Raw genomic sequence first — 23,346 nt, 5'->3', positions numbered from 1 at the left:
GGCCCAGGGACCCAGTTCCAAGTGTGCAAATCCTTCGAATCCAGAACAAGACATCTAAGACAGAGGAAAAGCAGGCATGAGCTGGCCTCCTGTCCGCAACCCCTAGGTTTTGGAGAGTCTGAAAGTTCTGATAACATCCTCGAGGCAGCAAAGACGGCTGCGTCATTAACAGAGATGATTGCTCCATGCAAAACAAAACAAAACCGGAAGAAAAGTCAAAATCTCCGTTTATTGATTCCGGCATCGAAAAGGCAAGGAAAGAAAAGCAATCTGGATCAGCACCTCTGATTTGTGGCCTTACTGCATTGTTGTGCATCAGAAGATTTTTGTGCTGTGACCCAACGGGTGTGATCGTAAGAGCCATTCGCGCCGTGTGAAGGGAAGGTGGGAAGACAGGGATGGGAGGCGGGCAAAGAGATCCACCCTCCCCAATTCCTGACTGTGAGCAAAGAGATCCACCCTCCCCAATTCCTGCCACTTGACCTAAAAAAAAAGAACATACGTCTTGCCGAAAACGGCAGAGCTTAAAAGGCCTTTGTGGTTTCACGGGCCCTCCTTCGGAGAAAGAGCGTAATCTCCAGGAAATGTGGATTAAACGAGAAGATTATCCCTTTGCCCCAACCTGTGCAAAATCCAGAATGGAGAGATATATATTTGCAGGGGGCTCAGGTACCCAAGCCAATCAACGGACGGCACCTAGCTCTGATGCAGGGCTAATTGGGGAGCTAATGTACGGTGCTGGCAAAGGTCCAGTCTGGGCAAATCCAACCAGCACTGTGTTCTTTCTTTCAGAAGAGCAGCAGGACAGACCAGATGGCCTGAAGTCAGGATTTCGAGCACAAATGGTTCTATTTAGATTGGCTAGCCCTGCCTAGCTGGGGCAAATTTTACCAGGCACGGCCCAGCACGGAAACACAGTGTTTTTCTAGCGGTGTCCGTCAGGGCTTCAGTTAGATGAGGGTGGGCAGGAAGAAGGCTATCGCGCAGTACAGCTCCATCTCTTCTTCCCAGTCCACGGCCACTAAAGCAACGTGTAGCTACTGGAGGGCATCGAATCTAAAGACCAGCTCCGGACACTATGCCTGTAACAAATTCCTGGCCACAATCATTCTCATCACTTCATTGGTACCTACAGCCAAAGACAGAGAGAGAGAGAGAGAGATGTTTGTTAACAAGTAAAGGAACTATATCTATTTAGCACACACATTGTGAAAATGGGGAATCCAGTCCAAGATTTAGAATCCTAAGGGTCTCAAGTTTCTTGCGGTCCTTCTTTTTCTCTTGCTCTTTCTTTTGATATATGGAGAAAGAAAGCAAGTGTGTAGTCCTCATGGATCCAAAGGCTGAAAAGAGGCAGGCAGTATCTGTTTTACTAGCTGCTGCCAGATAGCAGCAAGGCTTTTAAAGCAGGAGGTTTTATTAGCAGTTGTTAACTCAAGACTCGAAGCACGCACGAGTGCCAAGTCACACCATCAAGAGCAGGGTTTGGCAGCTCCGGGCACAGTTAGGAACACGGTGGTGCCATTATGCAATTAGCTTGTGGGATGATTCCGTTGGCACTTAACGCATTAACCTGACTCTCAACACAAATCAGAACTGGAACTCGGGAGCCAGGCTAAAGTGGCTGGGATTCCAGCGGCCCGTCAAACGTCATGGGAATGAGGCAAGTGGAGGGCAAGGTTGTAGGGAGCATCCCCATCATTTACCTTCCAAAATCTGGTGCACTCTGATGTCTCGCACAAACTGTTGCACGGCATAATCCTTCAGGTAGCCATAGCCACCGTGCATTTGCAAGGCTTGGTTGCAGATCTGCAGAGGAGAAAATAAACCAGAGTCAAACCGTAGAGCAACAGGACCTTGTCTAAAACTCCACAACAAAGTATGTATGTATTATTGCATTTATAATCTGCCTTTTTTCCTCCAAGGGACCTAAGGCGGCGTACATAACCCTCCTCCTCTCCATGTTATCCTCACAACAACAACCCTGTGAGGTAGGTTGGGCTAAGAGTCTGTGACTGGCCCAAAGTCACCCAGTGGGTTTCCATGGCCGAGTGGGGACTAGAACCTGGATCTCCTGACTCCCAGTCTGACACTTTAGCCACTACGCCACAGTGGCAAGGAATCTTAGGATTAAACTAAACACTGAAAACAAAAACAAAAAAACCAGACTGCACGTAAAGCAGAGAATGACGCTCACAGGTCTTATCTTCTAAACCATCACAAGAGCTTTAGCTAATAGTTGGTCTAGAAATTAAATTGAACAAATGGATGAATTTGAGACCCCTGAAACACAACATTGTTTATATTCCAGCAGTTTTCTTTTTCAGAGGTGTCCTATTGTAGCCTTCCTTACCCAGGTATCCTCTAGATGTGTTAGGCTACAACTCAGGGCTGTTGTCTGAGGATTATGGGAGTTGTAGTCTGGAGGGCATCCATTTAGGGAAGACTGTTCTATTGATTATTAACAATTTAGGGGCAATTTCCTTTAAACCGACAGCTCTAGATGATGATGCAAGATTGACATCTAGTGGCCAAGTGAGTTAACTACTAAACAACCAATCTTCCTAGGACTTAAATATATTTATATTCTAGAAGCAGCAGCAGACGCTAATAGTGAGTTTAGCGCTGCGTACATCAGTTCATGAAAACTCTTGCCCTCTGCTGCTGGTTACAACAGCTGCTGTGGTGAGCTTCCACAAGGAGCAAGAGTGAGCAGGAGTGCCAGTGAGTTACTGCAAGCTTGAGACATTTCACAGCTGCTGCTGCAATGCATGAAACAGAGAGCAACGGCTCACTTAGTACCTACGTTTATTTATTTATTTATTATTATTGCATTTATATCCCGCCTTTTTTCCTCCAAAGCAGCCTTCCTCAACCTGGGGCGCTCCAGATGTGTTGGACTACAACTCCCAGAATGCCCCAGGCTGGGGCATTCTGGGAGATGCAGTCCAACACATCTGGAGTGCCCCAGGTTGAGGGAGGCTGCTCCAAAGGAACCCAAGGCGGCATACATAATCCTCCTCCTCTCCATTTTATCCCCACAACAACAACCCTGTGAGGTAGGTTGGGCTGAGAGTCTGTGACTGGCCCAAAGTCACCCAGTGGGTTTCCATGGCTGAGTGGGGACTAGAACCCGGATCTCCAAACTCCCACGTTGTGGTCCTACTGGCACTAGGCGAAGGCCTTCCCCACCCCCAAACTTTTAAAAGAGTTTTACATTCTTTGCGTGGTCTACAGAACATGGGACATCTGAAGAGTTTGAAGATTTGTGAAATTTCCAATGCTGCTGTGCGTTTCTGATGCTATATTTAGATGGTATGGTTTTTTAAATATATATATATATATATATATATATTATGGGCTGCTTCTCTTTTATTGTAAGCTGCCCCAATACGTTTTGTTAGTGGAAGGTATTCCAAATGAAGTGGAATAAAATACATAAATAGGACGTAACACTGATATAATTTAGGGGTGGGCAACTTTCACAGGTCAGGGGCCTGCATTGCCTCCAACTCCGCACTACCAACAGCCACCCCATCTTTGCCGTTGCCACGGCAGCGAGAAAAAACCCATCTTTTAAAAGCCAAACACGCAGTTTATGAAAAAAAAAAAAGGGGGGGTGTCTTTTGCTTTAAAATAGCCCTTCTTTGCCGCTGCCCCATTTCAGCAGCACACACCACACATTTTTTAAAAAGCAACTTCTTTTTCCTTGCTGCCATCACGCCACCAAAGTTTGGGGGCAAATTCAGTTGCGCAGCAGCAATGGGTGTGTGTGCAAAAAAGCTGGCGTGTGTGTGCAATATAGTCCTGTGTGCTTCAGCGCATGGCTGTTCACAGTTCCCGTCACTTGCGGCTACTCACTGCTATTATGTCTTGCTGTTGCTCACCGCACGCAGCTGTGGCAACGAAGGACTTTTGAACTGTTTCTTCCCATGTCTTAGGAATTAATGATCAATCCATGGAGAAGACGGGGTAAGACTTCCACCCTCTTACGCCCTCCCCCTGCAGCAAACAAAGATTCTGTATCAAATTGCATTGGGAATGGAGAACAATTGATTACGCTTTTTCCTTCCTTTTGCCCACAGGAGGTGAACGGTGCGGTAATGGCCAACTTATTCGTTTAGGGCTGTCTGTCTGCCACTGCTCGACTTCGCATTGGGGGACCCCCGATAAGCTTCAGAGGAAACCCAGAATTCCCCAGGACACAATTCGAAAACCACCAGTTTAAGCAAGCCAGTCAAATTAGCAGGTTTGTCATATAAGAAATAAAATGAAAAAGTGTTCCCTGAAACTTCTAGGAATCACACCCATAAAAGCCTTCATCTTATATGGATGTTTGGTCTGCTTTGGTTGAAGTTTTTGTATAATTCTTAGAAAACCAGGGCCAGATCTACACGAAGCGGGATACAACACTTCAAAAACGATTTGAAAACGGGCCCAATTCAAAGTGCTGGTATTGACATTTAAAGCCCTAAACGGTTTGGGGCCAGGTTATTTGAAGGAACGCCTCTTCCCATATGTACCTGCCCGGACCTTAAGATCATCTACAGGGGCCCTTCTCCGTGAGCCCCTGCCAAAGGAAGTGAGGCAGGTGGCTACTAGGAGGATGGCTTTCTCCGCTGTGGCACCCTGGATGTGGAATGAGCTCCCCAGAGAGTTCCGCCTGGTGCCTACACTGTACTCCTTTCGTCTCCAGCTGAAGACCTTTTTATTCTCTCAGTATTTTAACACTTAATTTTAACTTAAATTTAAATTTTACTGTTTTAATTCTGTATTTTAATCTTATATCAATTTTGCTGCATGGTTTTATCCTGGTTGTGCTTTTTATACTGTAATTTGTATTTGTGCTTTTAACCTGTTGGTTGTTTTATTATGGTTTTAATTTTTGTGAACCGCCCTAAGAGCTTCGGCTATTGGGCGGTATAAAAATGTAATCAATCAATCAATCAATCAATCAATCAATATAATGGGCCTGAACACTTGTCAAAAGCATTATAAACCATTATAAGCAGTAGTGTAGTTCCTGCCCGTGTTTTATATATACACGCACTTCATAGCCATGCCCTGAAATTGATATATTCAAATCTACGTAGCTACATTTCCCCACCTTCTTTTTTGTTGTTAAAATGCTACAATAAAAGTAATAATTATACGTTGGCTAAAACAAAGACTCCGCCTACCGCAAAGCACTCATCCGTGGCAAAGAGCTTGGCCATGGAGCAGAGAGCCACGGCGTCCTCCCGCTGCTCTTGCAGGGCGCGCGCCGCGCTGCGCACCATGAGCCGTGCTGCCACCAGGCGGGTCGCCATCTCGGCCAGCCGGAACTGGAGGTACTGCCGAGAGAGACAGAAGGAAGTGAGCAAAGGCTTGTTCTGGGGGCCGATTCATGCCGTGACCCATCAAGAAGGCCCCAGCTTCTCCAGCCATTCATATTCCTCTCCCCAGCCAGCTGTTTCTCCCCAGAGTCAGAACCTGCCCCTTTGTCAAAAGGGTGTCTCCAGAGGCACCTGTCGGCCTGAGTTCGATCCCAGCAGAAGCTTGTTTCAGGCAGCCGGCTCGGGTCGACTCAGCCTTCCATCCTTCCGAGGTCGGTAAAATGAGCACCCAGTTAGCTGGGGGAAAGGTAATAACAGCCGGGGAAGGCAACGGCAAACCACCCCGCTATAAGGCCTGCCTAGAAAATGTCAGCGAAAGCTGGCGTCCCTCCAAGAGTCAGTAATGACTCAGTGCTTGCACGAGGGGTTCCTTTCCTTCCTTCCTTATATCCTGTCTTTTTTCCTGTAAGGAACCCAAGGTGGCGTACATAATCCTCCTCCTCTTCCTCCTTTCCATGTTATCCTCACAACAACAACTCTGTGCGGTAGGTTGAGCTGAGACTCTGGGCCTGTGACTGGCCCAGAGTCAGCCAGTGGGTTTCCATGGCCCAGTGGGAACTAGAACCCAGATCTCCTAACTTCCAGTCCAACACCTTAGCCAATGAATATGAATACCATTGAATACCTTTATTGAATAAGTCTTCTGACCATTTCAAAAAATCACATAATCATTAAAAACAGACATTACTTAAAATTTATGATTTAAAATTTTAAAACAATGTACAGTTCGTATATGATATATTATATATGACTAACAGTTAATAAGACCCCTCGTATATTACAACATTTGATAAAAATGTTATTCCCTCATTTGCCTGAAATCAAATGAGGGAATAGCCCTGGGAAATCTGATATGTGCTCTGGACACAAGCATTGAATCTGTGCTGTCTGCATACCAGGTAATTTGTCCACAAATTAAACCCTGGTTATTAAAAAGGGCCAATACAAATGGTCCGAGGAATATAAAAAAGTACTTGGTTTGATGCACATTGTAGAGACTCAAGGAATAGAGTGAGAAAACAAATGAGGATTGCTCGTGATTCTTTGGACAATGAAGCACATGTACTTATGCTTAAGCTTAGGCGAAATTATAAGAAATTACACCTTAGCCACTACACCACACTGGCTCTCCCAACTTGCTTTATTTATTTATTTATTTATTTACATTTATATACCACCCCACAGCCGAAGCTCTCTGGGCGGTTTACAACAATTAAAAATAGTAAACATCCCATGATCCCTCACCAGGGGCTCTCCTGACATGAACCTACCCGTATACTGCGCTCAACATCTAAGGTCCTCCTCCGAGTGCCTACTCCGAGGGAAGCTTGGAGGACGACAACAAGGGAGAGGGCCTTCTCAGTGGTGGCCCCCCGACTGCGGAATGATCTTCCCGATGAGGCTCGCCTGGCGCCAACGTTGTTATCTTTTCGGTGCCAGGTCAAGACTTTTCTCTTCTCCCAGGCATTTTAACAGCATTTAACAACGTTAAGTTTGTTTTTAATGGACCCCAGAATTGTTGTTTTTAAATGGATACTGTTGTTTTTATACTGTTTTTATGTTTTTAAATTTTCGTATACTTTTAATGTTTACTATTTTTAATTGTTGTAAACCGCCCAGAGAGCTTCGGCTGTGGGGCGGTATATAAATGTAATAAATAAATAAATAAATAAAGTATACAAAAAATTTTTTAAAATAAAAACAGTATGGGAGCCTACAACTCCCATGATCCCTCACCAGGGGCTATGCTGGCTAGGGCAGATGGGAGTTGTAGGCCGAAACATAGGGATGGCCACCTGTTTTGCCCACCCGTTTTAAGCAATGGATGGGGTGGGGGGAGTCACAGTGATTGCAGCACCAAAGGTTCCCAGCAGGGCGGTGCTGCAGAGAAGGGGGAAAGAGCAACAGGCCCACCGCTCCCTTGCAAACAGAGAGGTGCAGCCTCAGGAGCAACAGGCGTTTGCAAGAAGGCCTCACCTGACTGCTCGCGAGGAGCTCCCCAAACTGCTTCCGGACGTTCAGGTGATCCCGAGCCAGAAGGACGGAGGCGTGGGCCGCGCCCAGAGAACATGAAGCTGAGGGAAGAAACACAGGAGAGATCACTGTTACACACTCCCCAGATCCCATTCCTCCCTTTCCACCCACTCTTACCACCGTAAAGGCGGCTTCGAAATAATTGCAAACGAATATAAAAACGTAACGACGTTACCAATGTTAATCCTCCCTCCGTTCAGGCCTTTCATGGCGATGTTAAAGCCCTGCCCTTCTTCTCCTAGCCGGTTGGCTACCGGAACGACGCAGTCCTCAAATATCACCGCCCGAGTCGGCTGCGAATTCCAGCCCACCTGCACAAGGGGGGGGGACACAAAGCCCTTTCATGCACGGATGCCGCCGCCAGCAGGCGCACTGCTCATTCGCCATGCCACATCCCACGGGGCGGTAATGGCGTCTATCGATTTCAAGCGGATGTGGAGACTAAAGCTCTGACGTGCCACCCCGGTCCCTCTCTCACCTTCTTCTCCTTTTTGCCGAAGCTCAAGCCCGGAGTCCCTTTCTCCAGCACCAGGCAGGAGATGCCTTTGGGGCCGGCTCCTCCCGTGCGGCACATCACCACGTACAGGTCCGTATCGCCGCCGCCGCTGATGAAGGCCTGGCGGGAGACATTCAAGAGAAAAGTCATCACTCAAGTGGAGGAAGTGAGAGACCGCAGGCCTGGGCAACCTGTGGGCCTCCAGATGTTTTTGGCCTAGGACTACCATCAGTCCCAGCCAGTGGTGAGGGAAGATGGGAACTTAGAAAGCTGCCTTATACCGCCTATCGAAAGCCATCTAAGCCAAACAGACACCCTGCCTTTACCAGGGCAATATTCAGAGCTAACTACGTTTTGTACAGAAAGCAAAACTAGGTGGGTGGATGAGAAGGGATGAGCAGCCGCCATTCCAGCAAGCTGTACAGAGGGAAATGAGAGGGAAAACAGAGCCATTCCCTGCTGAAAGAGTACTTATTTTCCCCTCTTCCCTCCTGAACCCCTTTTCCTTGTGTGACATGACTTTTGAGACTGTAAGCCTACAGGCAGGGATTGTCAACCTTTTCTGGCTGAGTGGGATAAATGAGCAAACGGAAACTTGCATTCTGCCCATCTGCAATTATGTTGATTTGCAGCACAGGAGGAACTACTTCTAGAAGCTTCCGGGGTGCTCCCAAAAGAGAACGTTGCAGAGGATTCCTCCCGGCGAGGATTCCGAGAGGGCGTCCTCCCGTTTGTATGGGCTGGAAGCATTACGGGACAGCGAAAGGCAGAGACACGGAGCTTCTCCCACAGGGAGGGGTTCCAATAGAGGGGGAAAGCTGGTACCTTGGAACCGTTAAGGATGTACTTTTCGCCGTCCTTCTTGGCTGAAGTTAGCAAAGAAGCGGCATCACTTCCGCTTCCTGTTTGGGAAAGGAACAGACAACTACGATTAAAATTCAGTTCACACAGCAGAGCCTGTTCCATCGTGCCTGTGATTCTAGCTACTCCCACTAAGATTCCTAATTGTATCTTCCTTCATTCCCCTTCAGATCCGAGCCTTGTGGACAGAACTCTTAACTACCAACCTGAGACTGGCTCCCAAGTTTTCATCTTTGGGCCAGTGGAGGCTGGTGGCTCTGAGGTCAGTGGGGCAGTGTGGTGTAGTAGCTAGAGTGTCGGACTGAGAGTCGGGAGATCTGGGTTCTAGTCCCCACTCAGCCACGGAAACCCACTGGGTGACTTTGGGCCAGGGACGGACTCTCAGCCCAACCTACCTCACAGGGTTGTTGTTGCAAGGATAAAAATGGAGAGGAGGAAGAGGAGGATTATGTACGCTGCCTTGGATTCCTTAGAGGAAAAAAGGCAGGCTATAAATGCAATAATAAATAAATAAAATAAATGTCGGTAGGGCAGTGAATCTGCTCCAGGTTGCAGTCAGAACTCTAAAGGAGCTATCCATGGTGTGGAAGTAGAATTCTGAAGGATAGCTCTTTTAGGGTTCTGACTGAAACCTGGAGCGGATTCAACACTCCACAGAAATTAGAGCCACCAGCCTCCACTTCTTTGGGATGATCATCTTGTTTAGTGATGGCTTGTCTGGTCACTACTAGGCTATACTGCTAGGACACCTTGCTATCCCTGATTTGGATCAAGCATTGTAGCTACAGAAACTGAGCTAGAAAATCAGTAAGTCCCCAGTTCATTGCATTTCTATACCGCCCAATAGCCGAAGCTCTCTGGGCAGTTCACCAAAAACACAAAAAACAAAACTTTGGGCCAGTAGAGGCTGGGGGCTCTGAGGTCAGTGGGGCAGTGATCTGCTCTGGGTTTCAGTTAGAACTCTAAAGGAGCTATCCATGGTGTGGAAGCAGTTCAAATCTCATCACTGCAATGAAGTCACTAGGTGGCCTTAGGTAAGTCACTCTCTTTCTCAGCCTCAGTCTTACCATCTGCAATAATGGGCTAAGCATACCAACTTACCTTATAGGGTTGTTGTACGGGTTACAACTAGATGATACATGTGATGAAGTTTGAACCCTTGGAAGTTAACACATGTCTCTATCATTATCATTATTATTATTATTCATAATAAGGGGCTCAGAATATTGTACACCCTCCCCAATTTTGTCCTCATAACAACCCTGTGAGTTAGGTTAGGCTGAGAGATGGTGACAGGCCCATGGCCTCCCAGGAAGCAGTACAGGGATTTGAACCCAGATCTCTCTAGTCTGAATCTAACGCTCTCCTCCCGTCTCCCACACAGGTTCAACTGGATCCCATAAATAACAGCTAGATTTAATACTGACGCCAAAGAAGTGTCCAGGCCTCAGTGAGGAACACCCAAGCTAGGGTTGTTGGGTGGTCAAAAAACCCCACCCCGGGCATGCCTCACCTGGCTCAGTCAAGCAGTACGAGGCGAGCTTTTCCATGCTGCAAAGCGAAGGACAGTACTTGTGCCTCTGTTCCTCCGTCCCGAAAGTGTCGATCATCCAAGCGCACATACTGCAACAACAACAAAACGGATCACCGTGTGGACGTGTCAACCCCAGCCCCATACTCATAACCCTAACCCCATACTCACTTGTGGATGCTGATATAAGCTGTAGTACTGACACAGCCTGTCGACAGAGCCTCAAAGATCACAGAGGTGTCCAGCCGGGACAATCCGGAGCCGCCAACCTCCGGCCTCACGTAGATCCCGCCAAACCCCAATTTGGCCGCTTTCCGCAGAGTTTCCACGGGGAATATTTCCTGTTAAAGCAGAGGAAAGGAGGGCAACAGGTGAGAGCTCACATCCACTGGCAACATTAAAATTGATTTGATTTTTTTGAAGCTTTTGGGGGCTTTTTCCTATTCTCGCTTTTTCTGACTCACGAATATTTAGAAGTGGCTGATAAAAATCGCCCTCGCCAAGAATGCCTCACTAGAATAATTGTCTCTTGAAGGCAGCTGGACAGGGAGAGCCCACAACCTCCCTAGGTAACTGGTTCCATTGTCGTACTGCTCTAACAGTCAGGAAGTTTTTCCTTGTGTCCAGCCGGAATCTGACTTCCTGTAACTTGAGCCCATTATTCCGTGTCCTGCACTCTGGGATGAAGGAGAAGTATTTGAAGAGTGCTATCATGTCACCCCTCAATCTTCTCTTATCCAGGCTAAACATGACCAGTTCTTTCTGTCTCTCTTCATAGGGCTTTGAAGGCTGGGGGATTCTGGGAGTCGGGGAACATTTTTCCCTGCCCAAACATGCATTACGATGGCACCTTTTGCGTCCCTATCAAATTAAAGACTGATTAGTTGTGCTCTCACCTTTTCATCCCACTCCGCCATGTGTGGGGCCATTTCTTTGGCAGCAAAGTCAAAGGCCACTTTTTGGAACTCCTTCTGTTCTTCGGTCAAACCGACAGACGCTAGGAGACAGAAGAGAAAAAAGTCTTCAAGGAAGGCACAAGACAGGGGAGGGTCCCATGGTCCATTTTAGGCTAAGGATCAGGCTTAAAGTTACCTGATGCCTTTAGGAATTCTTTAAAATATTGCAAAATCAGGACAGATTCATTCCGCCTTTGTTACCAACTAGGGGAACATCTGGACACTTCAGCAGGAGCAGTCACATGTGACACAATCCGTTGCAGGATTCCTTGGAAGTATGTTCCGTTGTGTTCAGTGGGGCTTACTCCCTTGCAAGCTTTAGGGGTTGCAGCCTTACAGCACAAACCTATACATGTCCACTCTAGTCCTATACGTTACCGCCACTATCAGAGGCAGTATGTCTATGTATACCAGTTGCTGGGGAACATGGGTTAGAGGGTGATGTTGCACTCACACCTTGTTTGAGGAGGGCCTTCTCTGTTGTGACACCCCGACTGCGGAATGAGCTCCCTAAAGTGGTTCGAACTGGCACCTGCACTATACTCTTTTAGAACCAGGTGAAGACCTTTTTATTTTATTTATTTATTTATTACATTTTTATACCGCCCAGTAGCCGAAGCTCTCTGGGTGGTTCACAAAAGTTAAAACCATAATAAAACAACCAACAGGTTAAAAACACAAATACAAATGTGTTTTCTCAGCATTTTAACAGTCTAGCAACTTAATTATAACTTTGCTGTTTTAAATTTGTATTTTAAAAACGTATTAATTTCCGCATTGCTGCTCGATTTTATCCTGGTTGTGTTTTTATATTGTATTTTATATTATGCTTTTATACTGTTTGTTTTATATTTTGAATGGTTTTTTACGGTTTTAATTTTTGTAAACTGCCCAGAGAGCTTTGGCTATTGGGCGGTATAAAAATGCAATACATAAATACATAAAAATTGCTTGTGGCCAGCAGCTGGATGAGATGGACTTTTGGTCTGATCCAGCGAGCGTCTTCTTATGTAGGGCTTACTCCCAGGTAAGAGGTCTAATTGTTGTTTTTATGTTGTTGCTCTTATGTTTTTGATGGGTTTAAATTTTGTATACTTTTTTTTAAATGTTTACTGTTTTTAACTTTTGTAAACTGCCCAGAGAGCTTCGGCTATGCGGCGGTATATAAATGTAACGAATAAATAAATAAAAATAAATTTCCACCTCTCTCTCTCCAAGTGCTCACATCAAAGCCTGTTTTGATGTGAAATTCCTGAAAACTCCTTAAGTACATCCTGGAATGGCAGCATTAGAGTTAACACCCCTCCTTCTGGCCAGACTTCTTGAATAACCTCAAGGCAGGCAGGAATTCGATAGGTGAAGCATGTCTCTATTACAGTATTTCCATGCCAAGAAAAGCAACACCTCTTCAGTAGGGGAACCTTTCCTTCCTTCCTTCCTTCCTTTTCTGCACCTCCACGCAGAAAAGGAAGGGACAGCTGTTGCATTTCTCCCTCTCACCAAGGAGAAATCCAGCCAGTGATGGCTTTCAACACTGCCCATTTCCATGCAGCGAAAAGCAACACCGGTTGGATTTCTGCCTGCGCAGGCATCTGTGCATGCTTCTTACAGTCTATGCAGGAGACGAAATCCAGCCGGTGATGGCTTTCTACAGTGCCCATTTCCACGCATTTCTGCCTGCGCAGGCATCTGTGCATGCTTCTTACAGTCTATGCAGGAGATGAAATCCAGCCGGTGATGGCTTTCTACACTGCCCATTTCCACGCAGCGAAAAGCAACACCGGTTGGATTTCTGCCTGCGCAGGCATCTGTGCATGCTTCTTACAGTCTATGCAGGAGACGAAATCCAGCCGGTGATGGCTTTCTACACTGCCCATTTCCACGCAGCGAAAAGCAACACCGGTTGGATTTCTGCCTGCGCAGGCATCTGTGCATGCTTCTTACGGTCTATGCAGGAGACGAATCCTCGTCGCCCCCACGCCTCTTTCCGTCCGGGGCTCCTCTTCAGCTGGGCCCCCAGCCTGCTGCACCAGCCTCTCCAAGCCATGGCAAGCCGCTTTGCTGCTACCAAAAACCCTCCTCCCCAGCGAGAACATGGTGGCCGCGCTGCATGGTGGGAATTGTAGTTCGCAGCTGCCGCATGACACCATCCATCCTCTTCGCGGTGCGTGCAGCACTGAGACTATCATTCCCAGGAGCAACCGCGAAGCGCCGCTGGGAGCTTCTGGGAGTCGTAGTGCCTTTTTCTTTGCCGGGCTGCCCGATTGGTCGCAAGTCAAGGGGCTGGTCTTAAAGGCATAGCCGCGGTTTGCATAACTATTATTTGTCGGACGAATCTGATTGACCTGAGAGTGTGGTTGGCGTTGGAAGCATTTCCTAGCTCCGTTCCTGGGATTTCAGTCTTGCAGCAACCGGTTTGTAGATTTGGGAGCTGCTAATGCAGACGGGATTTGGAGAAAGGGCATCTGAGCATTGAGAGGAAAGGAAATTTAGGCGATTGCATGTTTAACTAGGGTGACGATATTTTGGAAACCAAAAAGGAGGACCTAAAAGCTATCATGGGTGCCAACTTTCAGCTCTTTATCTTTAAAAATGACAGTTTAAAAAATAACAATTTTAAAACCTCATTTTTAAAAAAAAATCCTAAAAAATCAATGGATGAACGGATCTGTTTCAAATTTGGTGTGGCTAAAGCTCTACCTAAATCCTTTCATGGTGCAAAGTTTCATCTCTTTATCCTAAAAAATGACGATTTTAAAAATAATAATTTTAAAACCTCAATTTTTAAAAAAATCCTAAAAAATCAATGGATGAACGGATCTGTTTCAAATTTGGTATGACTAAAGCCCTTCCTAAGAGCTACCATTGTGCCAAGTTTCATGTCTTTATCTTTAAAAATGACGGAGTTATAAGGATTTTTGTTAATTCCCATTAGAGCTGCCCTTTGAAAAAAATCCGGATTTCCCCTCCCCTAGTAACAGTAAATATATTTAACAGGTACAATAACCATCCCCACTTCCTTGTGTTTAGTTTTCGACGTGCAATCACTTTTTTTTTTAATCTCCTGCAGCAGTGCCTCCTATATACCTATTTGAACAAAATGCAGCTTGGTTCACTGGCTTGAGTTACCTGAACCTGTTTGCTCTGTGGCTACCTGCAGAATTTGCAGGTTGGGCCCGAGGGAGGAGTAATTCAGAAGTCCAGAGTACGGTAATGCATTTTATTTTAATTTTTTAACACTGGATAAAAATAACACAAAATAGTGAGCAAGCTTTTGAGTTTAACAGAAATCTTCTAAGGAGGCGGGCGATGAACGAGATTTTTTTAAAATGGTGGTGGAGAAGCACAATGCTAGGTGTGCTTATGCAGAGAAGTCCTTCTGTGGTGCATGGAACTTTACTCTCACTTAGGTGTGTGTTCTTATTGTCACTGAAAGAGATGAGACCATGCTAGGTGCAAAAAATATTTAATTCCCCCCACACACACACATACACACAAATGTATATACTGGTTCTCAACAAAACTGTCAAAGTAGTGAACACAATAGCAATTTCAATAGCAGAATAATATTTCTACTGATCAAACAGTAAAACTATAACTGGGTTACATCTTAGGGAAAGACTTCTTACAGTTAAGAATTTCCGTGCCTGTCCAAGGCCCAGTCACAGAGAGGAGCAATGAAAAGTGTTAAATACAGGACACTGAAAAGTTGGTCCCACACAACTGTGGGAATCCTATCAGGATGCAGTCCTATATCCACCTGGGTGTAAGTCCCATTGAACTCAATGAGACTTGTTCCTGAGTAGACATGTATAAATTTGTGCTGTCAGCCACTCTTCTGGATTCTGAGTTTTCAGCACATATTAGCCACATGCATTCGAGCACAGAAACTTTGTCTTTTTTTTAATAAAAAAAAAGCAATGAAAGTTTAAAGTATTAGGAAGCTAAATTCTGTGACCAGCAACAGATCCTATGCATTTTCTGTGCTCCCAGGGAATCATGCCATGATGCAAAAATATCCTTTTCACAGGTGCTGCCCAGCCCACTTCAAGGCAGAGGGAGAATGTCTTCACGTGGCAAGAAACGACGCAGGGAGGCCTTGACAGGTCAGTGGGGGGGAATATGTCTATTCTTCATGTTTAGTTTCTCATTGTGGTTTTAAAACAATGAAGAAAAAGCCCGCTGGGTGGTTTACAAAAGGTTAAAACATTAAAAACGACATACAAAATATAAACAGACAGAATATACACAGAGACAGCTTACACCTAAAAGCAGCCATTGAGCTGTCAGGCAAACCTAAAACATGTCTGAGAACAAATTTTTTTTTTAAAAAAAAGAAACTCAACATATGCTGTTAAATGCCTGGGAAAAGAGAAAAGTCTTGACCTGGCGCTGAAAAGATTACAATGTTGGCGCCAGGCAGGCCTTGGCAGGGAGATCATGCCACATAATTGGGGGGCCACCACTGAGAAGACCCTCTCCCTTGTTGCTGTCTTCCAAGCCTCTCTTCGAGTAGTTACCTGGAGGAGGACCTTCAATGTTGAGCGTAGTGTACTGGTAGATTCGTGTCTTGAGAGGCGTTCGGTCAGGTATTGTGGTCCCGAACCATGTAAGGCTTTATAGGTTACAACCAGCACCTTGAACCCGACTCAGAAACATACCAGCAGGGGTGTTGAACCATTTTCAACTCGAGTTCCAAATTCCATTTAAGAGAAACTCTTGGGGGATGCAGTCCAGTGGTGGATGTGCGTTAAGACAAAAGGGTTGAGGCCGAAATACTAGCCAACGTTAGCTGAAAGTTCTTTTAGGTACATGCAGCTTTATGGTTCTGGAAATATACATTGCTGGAGACGTGAAGCTAAAGATTTAGATCAGCGATTGGGAAGCTTTTGCAGGCCTTGAGCCGAATTCCAATCTGGGAAAGGTCTTGGAGACCCCATTCCATTTGTAGGTGGGGTTAAAGGCAGAGAGATACGGCAGGGCCCAAATTTTAAAGGTTGGCTGTTCTTGTGGGACAGGTAGGTGAGAACAATCCCAGCTTCAGCAGCTGCTCAGCCAAGGGACTAGAGACCAGATAACAGGTGAAAGAGCCCTGTTTCCCCCCACTCCAGAGGTGGGGAAAGTTGGAGCTCTGAGCCCAAATGCTGAGAAGCGTCTACAAGCCTCTTTGTGCCCCTCAGAGGGTGTGCCATGCTCACGGTGGCGAGCGTGAGTTGTGTAATTGTTGAAGCCTGCCCCCAATCACACCGTCCACTTGCCTTGGAGGAGGTGTATGGTTCTGTTGCTGACATATTCTCCCTGAGCAGTTGGAATGTTCAGATACCTTCCATGACATCACAGCAGCCCAACCAATCACTAATGCATCTTGCAAGTACTAGTACATGGAAATATATGCTATGCCTGATGATAAACACCATGAAAGAAAGTGAAATAATCACAGCAGGGAAACTACGATATATCTAGAGAAATTCCAGGCTTGCTGTCGCCCATCCCTTATGAATCATTTAGAAAGTGTGTGGTTTTTATAGTTAAGCTTAAAACCCACTGAGTAGCTATTCCTGATCTTTTTTTAAAAAAAGTGATCCAGTAAATCTCTGTGATATTTTCTACTCATTCCTGGTTGCTTCAAGCTGTAAAAGAACCCAGCTTTAAAGCGACAAAATCTGAGATCCAAAAGGAGAGCGAGGAACCCAGAACGTCGCGAGTCGAGAGGAAAAGTTTTGCATTGAGAAATGTTGGGAAAAGATCCAAGGGAAAAGTCCAGGCTGAGGAAGAGGGGAGCAAGAAAGCCTACACACATTGGCTGATGAAATCTGAGCCGGAGAGCCGGTTCGAGAAGGGCGTGGATATGAAGGTAAGCGAACAATCTTCTGTTATAGAGGGGTAGTTGTGTGTGTGTGTGTGTGTGTGTGTGTACGAACCTACCTCCAGATATTTTGGACTACAAATCCCATCACCACTGACCACTGGTTGTGTGCGTGTGTGTGACGTTGAATTAAAAATATACCTCATTTGCAAAAGTGCAATCCTGTACATGTCTACTCCATGCAAGTCCTATTGAGTCCAATGGGACTTACTCCCAGGTAAGTCTGTGTATGGGATTGCAGGCTTAATTAATAAAATCCTGTCACAAAAATGGCAGCACAGCCTCTCTAGTAACATATGCTTTAATTTTGATTGTTCAGTTTGGCATCGAAGACCTAAAAGCTCAACCTAATCAAACAGCAGAATGGGATGGAGTCAGAAATTATCAGGTAAGACATCCGGAGCATCTGCATTTCTCCATATATCTTTCGGCTTAAGAAACAAACAACAGAAGAGACAAGGTTACATCTCAAAATCTCTGCCAGGTCTCTCTTTTTTTCTTTTCTTTTCTTTTCTTCTTTTACAGCAAAGGAACTAAGCAGCAAATGCAGTTGCTAACTTGAACTGGGTGGTTTTGAAATTGTGAGTTCTAAATAACCGTATTTGTTTTCAGATCGAAACTTGAAGTGGAAGCGCTGAGGCGTGCTTTAGCACTTCATATATTCTAACTTCTCATAAACACTCTCGCTTATTTGTTTATTTATTTATTTATTACATTTTTATACCGCCCAATAGCCGAAGCTCTCTGGGCGGTTCACAAAAACCGCTTCCCTCTCTCTGTCTCCTGTGCAATTGGCATTTGGACTGTAAGGTCCTTGGGGCAAAGAACGATTCCTCCTCACCCCACCCCTTACCAGGGAGCAAATGTAGCTAAATGGCTAATGTAGTGGTTAGAGTGTTACACTTGAATGGGGAAGCCCAGATTCCAGGCCCCACGGCCATGAAGCTCAGTGGGTGACCACAGCCCACTCATCGTCTCTCAGCCTAACCTACCTCACAGGGTTGTTGTGAAGATAAAATGGGGAGAGGATAATCGAGGAAAGGAAAGGAAAGGAACCTCTCGTGCAAGCACTGAGTCATTACTGACTCTTGGAGGGACGCCAGCTTTCGCTGACGTTTTCTTGGCAGGCCTTATAGCGGGGTGGTTTGCCGTTGCCTTCCCCGGCCGTGATTACCTTTCCCCCAGCTAAGCTGGGTACTCATTTTACCAACCTTGGGAGGATGGAAGGCTGAGTCCACCCGAGCCGGCTGACTGAAACCAGCTTCCGCTGGGATCGAACTCAGGCCGTGGGGAGAGTTTCAGCTGCAGAAACTGCTGCTTTGCTGCTCTGCGCCACACGAGGCAGGATGTGATGAGAGAACACATACAAGACACATACACGCAAAACTGTTTAGTTTGATTCAGATGCCGCTCCAAATCATGGTTAAAGGAGCTTAACTACAGATCGGTATGACATTTGGATTAACATAGTGTAGTTCGCCATCATCCGGTGAACCAGAACCAGAAATGGTGGTTTGCGAACTAACTATGGTTTGGTGCAATGTTTGAATTGGCAAGCTGTAGTCTGGATGATGCTCTCCTGAGCATGTAGACAATGAAAGCATCAAGCACCTCTAAACGATGATCTGTCTTGCACATTTGGGAGTTTGACTCCATGGATTGGCTGCTAAACTAGGGTTAGTGCAAACCATGGCTTGGCACAATATCTGAACTGTGCCTTTGTGACAACTGTTTGGCTACCCTGGCTGTAGTGCGGATTACTTGAAATCAAGGCCTGCTCTGTAGCTTCTATTTCCTGAAGGGCATTAAAATAGTGATCCCTGCTCTGTTCCTTTGTCAGGCCCGGAATTTCCTGAGGGATATGAAAGCTGGTCAGGAGGCCTTCTTCTACCACAGTAATTGTAAGGAGCCTGGGATTGCTGGCATCGTCAAGGTGAGAGTGGATTTCTAAGCGAACGCAATACCGCTGCAAAAACATATATCAACGCTAGGGTACCAGGAGCAACAGGGCCTGAATTGGACAGGGAAAAAAGTGGTGAATCTCAATTGGTGAAATGTCCAATGCAGGGAGGAATGGGGAACCAGCACTCCTCCTATACTTGTTGGACTCCAGCTCCCATCTGCCCCAGCCAATGGTCATGGGAGTTGTAGTCCAATATAATCCAGAGGGCCACCGGTTACCCATCTCTGGCCTATAGCCATAGAATCGCTGGCCGTTGCAATCCATAAGGGAGAGATCCCTATATGACAGGGGTTTTATATCCACACGGCGGACTTAAATTAATGGGATTTGTTCTTTCGTCCCAAGGAATCCTGGGAGTTGTAGTTGGTGTGAGCAGCTAAGGATGTCTTGCAGAGAATCCTCGGCACCTTGGCAAACCACAGTTCCCAGGAATCTTTGGGGGAAGCTTGGGCAATTAAGGTGGGAAAGAACCCATCTAGGTTTGCAGTGTAGACTAGGCCAAGTCCCAGTTTACTGGGATTGAGGTAGGATTTTCAGATGGGAGCCTCGGATCACTTAGCCCTGAGGCTGAAGGAGAGGGGGTGGAAATGAAATGGTTCCCACATGCATGCTGAGTGCAGTGTCAAGTGCTGACTTGCACATGCGAATGTGTCATTCCAGATGATACAGAATGTCTTATTCCAGACACAGAACTAGTGCATTGCCTCCATCACGGTGGTTCTCAGTGGAGTTGGTTCACACATTTAGGTGCAAGTCATTGGCCTGTGTGAACTGCCCCAATCGTAAGCAAACATCTCGTCTCCAGTTCGCTTTGGTTCAAAACTCACGTTCTCTGTCCATGCTTCTCTCCCAAATCCTAGATAGTGAAGGAGGCCTATCCGGACCGTACTCAGTTTGAAAAGACAGATCCGCACTATGATGCTTCCAGCACCAAAGAGAAACCCAAATGGTCCATGGTAAGACGGTTTAAATTGAAGTCCAGAATATCTGGAGGGCGCCAGGCTGGATAAGACTAATGTACACTACCCTTTTTTTAAAAAAAATAATAGGTTAACCTGTGCTTTCTTCCAAGAGAGGGAACTGTCAAATAGACTTTTCACTCTCTGACCTCTTTTGCTTTTATATCAACTCCCATCACGGTCCAGAGAACTGGCTGAACCCATTCTTACCCAGGAGCCCACATGCAAAATTCTCAGGATAATCCAATTGAATAAACCGCTCCTCCGCACAGCGGCTGAGACTAGTTATTACCAACTGACAACAGCAATTCCTCAAATTCAGGAACAAGTGTTAGATCTATGCATGCAGTGAAATGGAAGATGGAGGATGTGGGTGCCCCATTTTCAAACTGGGATGGCGTTATTGTTTTTTTATGCTCCCTAAATTGAGGGGATTTGTGGGAGAGACCCTGTAAGAGAATTCTAGTACAGCAGAGAACAGGGCTGGGCTAGAACCTTCATAGCACTCATGTGCTTGTTTTCATATAGGGCAGCCTTCCTCAACCTGGGGCGCTCCAGAAGGGGAAGGCTGACCTATACCATAGATGATCCAGCATGTGCTGAAGTAAGTGCAAATATTGCAACTGATCGAGTCCACAGTGTCCATATTTCCCAACAGTTGCCAGATCAGGATTCATACAAGATACTTTGGCCATTTTTTAATGTTTAAAAGGCTCAGGAGCTGATCATGGAAGGTGCATCTTAACTCTGATTTTGCAAAGCACTTAAGAACGCACCTAAAATCAGTGCATGTATACCGTAAGCTGCTCTAGAAGTACTTGAAGGGAAATGCGGGTTTCTTGCTATAAGCTTAGAAATCTCAGCGCCTTTCCAGAGCAAACTGTACAGCACCATGTACATTGATGGTGCTATATAAATAAATAATAATAATAATGTGTTGGACTGCATCTCCCAGAATGCCCCAGCCTGGCTGGGGCATTCTGGGAGTTGTAGTCCAACACATCTGGAGCGCCCCAGGTTGAGGAAGGCTGGTATAGGGGAAGCGTTTAAAATGTACAAGAGCTAACCTACACAATTGGTTGATTAAGGAGGTAGAATTCTGGGTTTTACCACTGTAGGTGGGGTGTGTACATGTCTGTCTTTGAACGGTTCTGCCCACATTAAAAACACTTCCTGCATATAATAAACCAGCATAGTAGAAAGGAGCGTGCTGTGCTAAATGCGCCACTTAAAAAGTACAGCAATCGCAAACTTTCCTTCCACTCTTGAAATCCAGAATTCTGCTTCTCCTGTCTGCTGCGCAAATGGTTCGGCTCCCAGAGGGGCAGTGCGGAGTCTGTTTAGGAATGGCTCACGGCCATCAACAATGCAGCCCTTTTCGTTCAGCCGCCATCTCCAGTTTGGCTTCCTTCCCTTGTGCTTACAGGTCGACGTGCAGTTCGTACGAATGACCAAGCGGTTCATCCCCTTGGCTGAACTGAAAGTTCACCACCAGGTGCACAAAACCTCAGGAGGGCCCCTGAAAGATATGACTCTTTTCACGAGGCAGAGGCTTTTGGTCCAGCCCTTAAGCGATGGTAAGGATTAGGAGCCAGTAACTTTTCCTACTTCGCCAGGTGGAAACTTAGAAACGTCGGGTCCATTTGCACCATCCACAGTTCGCCAGTGGAATTTGCATAGTTACTCTCTCCAGCGTGGCTTGCTCCGTCATGCGAACCCGATGAGGGTGGCTTGTTGCCATGGTTAACAAGCCAGTCCAGAACCCCACAACACAACAGCCCATCATCCAGCCTGCAGTACACCTGTTGAGGGGCAGGACATCCACCACTAGATATGTATGGATTTGTAAAATCTGCCTCGTCTGCATTTTGTGGATTGCCAGGTGCCTTTTGCTCAGTCATCCGCTAATTGATGGAATCAGATTTTTTCCAGTTTCCCCAGATTCACACTTGTGAAAATCCCCCCAAATGTGCATTTCCATGCTTTAAGTTATGGGGGAAATGTGCATTTTCGACTGGTTTTTGTTTTTTAAATTTTTTACATATTTTTTGTGACTAAATTTGCATGGAATTCCAGAAAATAAAATTTTAAAAAGTGTGTGTCAGGAAAAGCTGACATCTTTACCTTCCACCCATTCCTACTTCTGCACCCCTGTCCTAGTCCAAATGGCGTTCCAGGCGAGGAGCGTCTTTGGTTCAGTTCTCTTCCATTTGTTCATGTTTTGAATACCTTCTTTTTTTAATGCGTTTGTAGCCCATGTCATGACTGGCGTGCAATTTCTGTATGCAGTTTATCCCTGTCATGTATATATACAATTGTACACTGGGATCCATAGATCTATATTTATTAGTGCTGTAGGAACTGTTTTATACTGCTTGCTGCAACTCTTGAGCAGACAGCTCAGGACAGGCCATTCCCAAGTTTGCCCCCATGATCCCAGGGCAGAAACCTGGGACACCTACCTTTAAATTCAACCCTAAGCATCAATTAATGCAAGTGGCAGCAGCCTCTGCAGGCCAAAAAATCCTCCTACCCCCAAAATTAAAACCACAGGCTGCCCGTCCTAGTAAGAAGCATTCAGCCCCAAGGCTGTGCCTCTTTCAGGGTCAAAGATGCAGAAATGTATAACTTGTAGGACAACTGAGCTTTGCTTGCACTACACCACACTGATCCAGAGTGGTGTAGTGGCTAAGGTGTTGGGCTAGGAGTCAGGAGATCCGGGTTCTAGTCCCCACTCAGCCATGGAAACCCACTGGGTGACTTTGGACCAGTCACAGACTCTCAGCCCAACCTACCTCATAGGGTTGTTGTTGTGAGGATAACATGGAAAGGAGGATTATGGACGCCGCCGTGGGTTCCTTGGGGGGGGGGGGAAGGCGGGATATAAATGTAATAAATAAATAAACTTGGGTGCAACATTCCAGTAGCAAAGTGGGTAAAACAGTTAGCAGCAGATCTTCGGCAAGTAACTGGCTCTTATCCGACTGTTTTCTTTCCCCTTTCAAGAGGAATTTGAGTTTGTTTTGAGCCTCGAAGAAGAAAAGCCGCAGTAAGAGATGGATCTCTCGAGTGCTGGCTGAGCTGTTGTATGGGAGCAAAATGTTCTTCAGCGGTCCGAGAGAAGCCGAAAGTCTACCAAATCAGACTTCTTTATTCACTACTGGTTGCCTTGTTTGTTTGAGATAAGTGGTATTTCCCCCCTTTTCAAATATATGTATCCAGTTTATTTACGAGATTAGTTATTTATGGGGAAAATAAAATGTACTCTGCCCTGCCACACTGGCTTATGTTTAGCTAGGAAAAAT

General features: G+C 45.9%; 2 protein-coding genes across 3 annotated transcripts; one reads left to right on the top strand and one right to left on the bottom strand.

Annotated features, from left to right (window-relative positions):
- Positions 1–210: 210 nt before the first annotated feature.
- ACAD8 (acyl-CoA dehydrogenase family member 8) lies at positions 211–13,309 on the bottom strand. Its single transcript, XM_063139173.1, has 11 exons — positions 13,198–13,309; positions 11,194–11,294; positions 10,469–10,638; positions 10,280–10,389; positions 8,731–8,807; positions 7,888–8,025; positions 7,585–7,720; positions 7,353–7,450; positions 5,181–5,333; positions 1,707–1,809; positions 211–1,129 (listed from the first exon to the last, which is right to left on the bottom strand). The coding sequence occupies exons 1-11, from the start codon at positions 13,298–13,300 to the stop codon at positions 1,077–1,079; spliced, it is 1,242 nt and encodes a 413-aa protein (XP_062995243.1). The 5' UTR covers positions 13,301–13,309; the 3' UTR covers positions 211–1,076.
- Positions 13,310–13,597: 288 nt separating this feature from the next.
- Positions 13,598–23,315, top strand: THYN1 (thymocyte nuclear protein 1). Of its 2 annotated transcripts, XM_063139110.1 has the most exons (9): positions 13,598–13,763; positions 14,233–14,250; positions 15,284–15,359; positions 16,884–17,107; positions 17,439–17,507; positions 18,960–19,052; positions 19,943–20,038; positions 21,468–21,618; positions 23,048–23,315. In XM_063139110.1, the coding sequence occupies exons 3-9, from the start codon at positions 15,317–15,319 to the stop codon at positions 23,092–23,094; spliced, it is 723 nt and encodes a 240-aa protein (XP_062995180.1). In that variant the 5' UTR covers positions 13,598–13,763; positions 14,233–14,250; positions 15,284–15,316; the 3' UTR covers positions 23,095–23,315. The 2 variants fall into 2 exon arrangements, with proteins under 2 accessions (XP_062995180.1, XP_062995181.1); XM_063139111.1 differs by lacking the exon at positions 14,233–14,250 and having other exon boundaries at positions 13,598–13,667.
- The last annotated feature ends 31 nt before the right edge of the window (positions 23,316–23,346 follow it).

This window comes from Elgaria multicarinata, chromosome 12, assembly GCF_023053635.1.
Source record: "Elgaria multicarinata webbii isolate HBS135686 ecotype San Diego chromosome 12, rElgMul1.1.pri, whole genome shotgun sequence".
In the NCBI taxonomy this organism is placed as follows: Eukaryota; Metazoa; Chordata; class Lepidosauria; order Squamata; family Anguidae; genus Elgaria; species Elgaria multicarinata.
Note: the sequence above shows the minus strand (reverse complement) of the source record. Positions and strands in the feature narration are given on the sequence as shown.